The 6,111-nt window shown below is 61.7% G+C and overlaps 1 protein-coding gene across 1 annotated transcript; it reads right to left on the bottom strand.

Annotated features, from left to right (window-relative positions):
- Positions 1 to 646: 646 nt before the first annotated feature.
- Positions 647 to 5,662, bottom strand: KCNK3 (potassium two pore domain channel subfamily K member 3). The gene is made up of 2 exons (XM_019538118.1): positions 5,655 to 5,662; positions 647 to 4,278 (listed from the first exon to the last, which is right to left on the bottom strand). The coding sequence occupies exons 1-2, from the start codon at positions 5,660 to 5,662 to the stop codon at positions 3,261 to 3,263; spliced, it is 1,026 nt and encodes a 341-aa protein (XP_019393663.1). The 3' UTR covers positions 647 to 3,260.
- Between the last annotated feature and the right edge of the window lie 449 nt (positions 5,663 to 6,111).

Genomic DNA, 6,111 nt, shown 5'->3' with positions numbered 1-6,111 from the left:
CTCTCCCTTGACATGGCAGCTTCCATGGCAGCCTGGAGCACAGAGCTGGCCTGGTAGACGAGGGTGTTTAGCTGCCTGCTGTCCTTCTCCCCCCGACAAGAACCAGCCAAACGCCGAGCTTTGGATCCAGATCCAGCTCAGGCTGCAGTTTGGCTGGTTGAATGCACCCCTCCTTTCACCACCCCTGCAAACACCGCGGCAGCGGAGCCCACGCAAGACCGCGTTGGCCCCTAAAACGCCACGAAGCCTCACGGGCAGCTTTGTCTACGGTGATCATTGCTGCATCTGAGCAGGCTGGGTTCGGGCTGGGGAGGGGGGAGATTGTAGCACCAAAGGCCACTGCGAGCTCCAGGCCCTGGCTCTCACGGGACATGCAACTTATCCAGTGTGACAAGCCGTCTGTCCCATTGCAGAAGAATTAGGGTCCCCCTCTCTCCTTGCACTGATTTCCCCCCAGGTTGATCAGCTGCGTCTCCCCCAGCCACAAACCTCTGCCTTGCGGCCTGACGCAAGGTGCCTGGCTCGTGCCTCCGCCCCGGTGCCAGGAAACATGATACGGGTCCTGCTTTGTGTCTGCCTTGTTTTCCTCTCCTGGGTAGCGGTGGGGTCACTCGGAGGACCGGAGGGGCCGCGCAGACTTGTTTATTATTCTAGAGTTGCCAAGACCCGACAACGAGTGAGACTTGCCATCTTAGCCGCGGCCCCGCGGGATACCGCAGCGGGCAATCTGGGTGATGCAGGCATGCATTAATTAGGGCAATGCCTGGCAGGTTTCTCTCTCCCGTGGCCTCCCAATGCACTAGGGTTTGTGAGATGCCAGGGCATGGGCAGTGAGGTGCTGGCCTCGAGCATCAGACCTGGTTTCTCCTGCTACGTCCTGGACTAGATCTCCAGGGGATGCTCCCTGAGCTGAGCTGCAAGCGCGGGTTGCTTGTGCCGCAGGATCCCAGCCGGCCGTGTGCTGTCCTTGCAAGCCAAGCCAACAGCCTCCTGGCTGGCATGAACAGGAGCATCACTTGCAAATCAAAGGCAGTGCTTTCCCCCCTCTGTTCGGCACTGCGGAGGAGCCCCGTGTCCCGTTTTGGGCCCCGCGCTGCAAGGACGCGGACGGGTTGGGAAGAGTCCCCTCACGGGGCGTTAAATGGATCGAGGGCCCCGGGAGGCACGACGGATGGGGACAGGCTAAAAGAACCGGGGCTACTTAGTTGGACTTCGGGGGCCAGGGGGTTGCTAACAGTCTTTAGATACCTGAAGGGTGGTTACAGGGAAGATGGAGACGGGCTGTTGTCTGTGGCTGGACTGGGAGCAATGGGTTTCAGTCGCAGCACAGGAAATTGAGGGACTTTCTGTGTCTGCGGGTGGCTCGGGGTGCCCGGAGAGAGGGGAATCTGCCCCCTTGGAAGTGTAAAAGAGCAGGACAGATGGACACGGGGATGGGCAGCGTCCGGGCAGGGGGTTGGATTAGATATGATCTCCGCAGGGCTCCCCCCCCAGCCTATGATCCTACCATCTTGCTGGAAAACCCCAGCCCGTGGGGGCTGTCTGCAAGCAGCGCCTGCCTGGAGCCTGCCCTCCCCTCTGGGGTGCTCTGCAGGATGGTTTTGGGGGGCGAGATCCTCTTCTCTGGGGCAACGGGCTGCTTCTGGGGGGGCAAGAGCAAGTGGAGCTGGGACCTGGGCGTCATCCTGCCCTGATGGAGGCAGGAGAGGTAGTTGCCAGCTGAAATTGGGCAGGGGGGCACCCAGGCTCAGTGCCAGCCTCGGACCCGCGCTGTGGGCGGTGGAGGAGCTGTGCGATACCTCCTGCTTGGCTCTCCCATCCTGCCGGACGGGATCATCACCTGTCCAGGTGCCTGTGAGGGGCTGGGGATGTTTCCAAAGTGCTTGTAGACTCAAGTGCAAGGGAAAAGGGATCTGGTTTTGGGATGCCTCTAAGCCTGGCTGGCTCCACAGCCCTACAAAAAGCATTTTGACTCCCCAGCCCAGCAATGGGCACATCCGATACCCCCGTGCCAGAAAGTGCCCCTCACAGCTCTTCCCACCTCTGCCCAGGGAAAACCATTGGCAATGACCCCTGCCTCCAAACCCACCCACCGCCTCCTAAAACAGCCTCGCCCCTACGTGGATGGAGGCGGGCAGCGTGGGTACCACGCCGAGCCCCCTGGGGATCTGTGTCCTCGCTTTCCCTGGTCGCCCCTCTTTCACGTCTCTTCCAGAGCAGCAACTTGGGTAGACAGGATGCAATTACCACCCCCCACATCCCTTTTGTCCAACTCCCCCTTCCCAGCCAGACCTTCGCAGCTGGCTACGTGACTCCCGGCCTGTCGTCTGCAGCGCGCGGCAGGGTCACGTGGGCAGGAATATAAAAAGCTCCTGCCTAAGCCCCTCTTAGCCTGATTCGCCCGGTGATGCACGCGCGGTTCCTACCCGAGCTGGCTCTGCGGCCCTGAGACCTACTATCCCACCCCCCCGCTTTGCTGCTGCTAGCGCCACAAGCCCAGGGGGAAGGCAGGAGTAGGGGGGGATGCCAGGCGGATGAGCGGGGGCTGCTAGGCTCAGTGATGCTCAGCAGAGGTAGAGCCCGCACAGAGGCAGGACTTGCTCCCTGGGGAAGAGATGTCTGGTTATGGGAAGCGGGAAGCCCCTCTCCCTGCCCGTCTGCCAGCCCCATGCCAATGGCACGCGTCCCCGCCAGCTTTGCCTCGTGGGCCGAGGACTCACGGGGATGGGACAGGGGTGCGTGGCTGCAGAGAGCGGGGACATTGCTCCAGAGCCTTGTGTCTGCAACGGGCTGAGCTGCACGTGCAGCCAGGAGGGGCACGCACAGCCTCTTGCATGCGCACACGTGCTTGTGCAGCACTCTGTCACAGCCACCCATCTGCTCTGAGAGCATGCAGTGACCCCCTGCATGGGGGGTGAGGGGGCTGCCTGTGGGTGTGGGAGGGAAAGGGCCGCGGGCCACCTGGCAGGGCTCGTGCACATCCCTGGCAGCGTTCAGAGGCGCCGCGGCGGCGGAGGTACGGCTGGAGAGACACGGGCGCGCGCGGAGCCTGCTTCACATTTTGCAGAGTGGCTGCAACTGGAGCAAGAGAGATCCTCCCCCCGTGCAAAGAACCAGCGGACGCAGCTCTGTGTGTCCCCGCACATGCACGTGCGTTTGCACACGCAACGGCACGTGCGTCCCCCAGCTTCCCCTCACCCCGGAGGGCACCGGTCTCGGACACGTTTCGCCCCGGGGTAGGTCCCCGGGCCCGGGCAGGGTTACACGGAGCTGCGGCGCTTCGTGAGTCCCGGGAAGGCCGCGAGGCTGTGGAGGCCCGTGGAGACGGAGCTGATGGCCGAGCGCTGGGCGTTGCAGAAGCAGCGGTTGGAGGGGGTGTCGGGGTAGCGGCCGGGCGAGGCGCGGCTCTGCTCCACGCACGTGTCCGAGGTGGACAGGTCCCGGGGGATGATCATGGGGATGGAGTACTGCAGCTTCTCCCGGCTCTTGTACCACAGGCACGAGCACATGGACTGGAAATGCAGCACCTCGGCGTAGACGTTGCGGAAGCCGCCCCCGCCCGCCCCCGGGATGGAGGAGGCCGTGTCCGTGGTGTGGACGCTGCTGGCCTGGCCGTTGCGGGTGAGCAGAGCCCGGTGCTCCGCGTCCCGCTTCTCGTCCTCGGCGTTCATGGTCATGAAGCGCAGCACGACCAGGTTGAGGAAGGCCCCGATGACCGTGAGCCCCGTGAGGATGTAGACGAAGCTGAAAGCCACGTACTGCGGCATGGTCTGCAGCGCCTCGTCCTTCTGCAGCGCCACGTAGTCCCCGAAGCCGATGGTGGTGAGCGTGATGAAGCAGTAGTAGTAGGCGTGGAAGAAGCTCCAGTGCTCGTAGTAGGAGAAGGCGGCGGCCCCGATGCACAAGGTGCTGATGCAGGAGAAGAAGCCGATGGTCACCATGTTGGCCATGGACACCTCGGCCCGCCGCATGCCCAGGCACTTCTTCATGCGGTGCAGCAGGTACTTGACGAAGGTGTTGATCCTCTCGCCCAAGCTCTGGAACATGACCAGGGTGAGCGGGATCCCCAGCAGGGCGTAAAACATGCAGAAGACCTTCCCGCCGTCGGTGCTGGGAGCCGCATGGCCGTACCCTGCGGGGCAGAGACACAGCGCCGGCGCGGTTAGTCCCCTCCAGGCACCTCGCGCCCCCCCGCCTCCCCTCGCGGGGCTCGCCGCCGAGCCAGGCCCATCCCCGTCAAAGGGCAACCTGCACGGGGACAGCGACGGGCGTCTTCCCCTGCATTAAGAGACCCCAAGTCCATCTCGCCCAGTCTGTTGCACGGCGGTAAAGAGCAGAGGCTGGAAGGAAGAGGGAGCTGGGTCTGACCAGGGGTTTCCCCTCCTGTTCCTCTCCCATTTGCAGCCTCCGGCATTTGGGGTCCAGGCGGGTCTGATGCAGAGGCCGTGCCCCTCGCCCCCTGCTCAATAGCGCCCGATGCCCCTTTCCTCCAAGCCCGTGTCCAGTCCCTCGGTGGATCTGGCTGAGCTCTCAGCTTCCGACACATCTGGCGGCAATGAGCCCCGACTTTAATGACACGCTGGGTGGAAAAGGTCTTCCTAGCATTAGTTTTAAACCTCAGCCCTACTTGTTTCATGGTATGACCCCTCGTTCTTGTCTGGAGAGAGACAGTGGCTAATAAATCCCTACTGACTTTTTGTGCACCATTGAGTATGTTGTAAACACTTCTCCTGACCCCCCAGGGTCTCCTTTCTAAACCAAACAGGCCTGGCCTCGTTAGTCTCTCCGCAGGTGGGAGCCCCTCCATGCCACTCATCCCTCTTGTTGCCCTGCTCACTGGTGAAGGGGTGCTAAGGGGTCTCTGGAGGGGACCGGTGCTACCCTCAGCTCCCTGGAGAGTAATACCCGAGCTGCTGCACCAAGGAGCAGTATCTTGGGCAAAAGATCTGCTTCATCGCTAAATGCGCGCACCCCAATATTGGGAGGCTGAGTTGGCAGGGAAAGATGCCTGTTATATGTGAGGAAAATACGGTAATGCAGCCCCTGGATCTTCACCTCTCTAGACCTGTGCTAAGACGACCAGTGTTTGCAGCATCCAGACAGGCCTCGGCGCTTGGCACCGACAGGCGGGGGGTCCCATCCAGCCTGCTCGAAGCCCTGAGAAACAGGTAATGCAGAAGGTGGAGGGTGCTGTCTGGACCAGCTGGACTAGGCGGTAACAAATTATCCTTCCTGACCCCAAATATAGCGTGGACGTGACCCTGAGCGGAGGGCCAAGACCCTCTAGCCAGGACCCTGCGGGGGTGAACCCAACGGGAGCACTGGCCCAGCCCATCAGCCCCATGGCCCCAGACACTCCAGCTGAGTTCAGAGCCCCCTTGCTCTGTGCATGGTCCTTACACCCGGCCAGGCTCCTTCCCCATCTCGAGGCATTTATAATCAGAGCAGACGAGGCAGGCGTGGAGAGAAGGCACAGGGGTGCAGCGGCCCTCGCAGCCTGGATAATTGCAAAAGGTTCATCGTCCGAGCTGCTTCGCTGGCAGCTGGTGGCAGCATCCTGGTCCTGCTGGTCCAGAGTAATTACAGACGGCTGCACAGGCTAAGAGGATAACCTGACCTCTGGGGAGTGAAGAGGAGACGGCCATAAACCCCACCTCGGCATGTTTGCAAAGCCATGAGAGCCACGGCAGCCGGGTAGAATCGAGATCTACGGATAATGCGGCTGTCTCTGGGGTGTGTCATTAACATGCAGTGACTGCAGGCCCTTTTTTGCAGTCAGTGGCCGAGCAGCCACTGGCCAGGATATCATCAGGGCTGTTAGACACCCCTGGACACCACAATACTTGACCTGCAGCAGGATCCGGCACTGCCCACACTCTTAGCTAACATCACCAGGTCTCCTAGCTTAGCCTGGACCCAGATGTGGGTCTGCCTTCTGCAGCTGCCCCTGATCTCAGGCTCCAAACATGCCTCTGAATTTGGGGGGCTATCCCCCAGATCTGGATCAGACAGTCCCTCGATGAAGCCGCTATACATACATGTCCACCTGGCCCTCGCACAGCTCTGGGGGTCTCTGCCCCTTCCCACAAATGCTCTGTAGCGCCCCGCTAC

This window comes from Crocodylus porosus, unplaced genomic scaffold (assembly GCF_001723895.1).
Source record: "Crocodylus porosus isolate Cpor-Errol unplaced genomic scaffold, CroPor_comp1, whole genome shotgun sequence".
Classification (NCBI taxonomy): Eukaryota; Metazoa; Chordata; order Crocodylia; family Crocodylidae; genus Crocodylus; species Crocodylus porosus.
The sequence above is the reverse complement of the archived record's forward strand: the minus strand, read 5'-3'. Positions and strand labels throughout refer to the sequence as shown.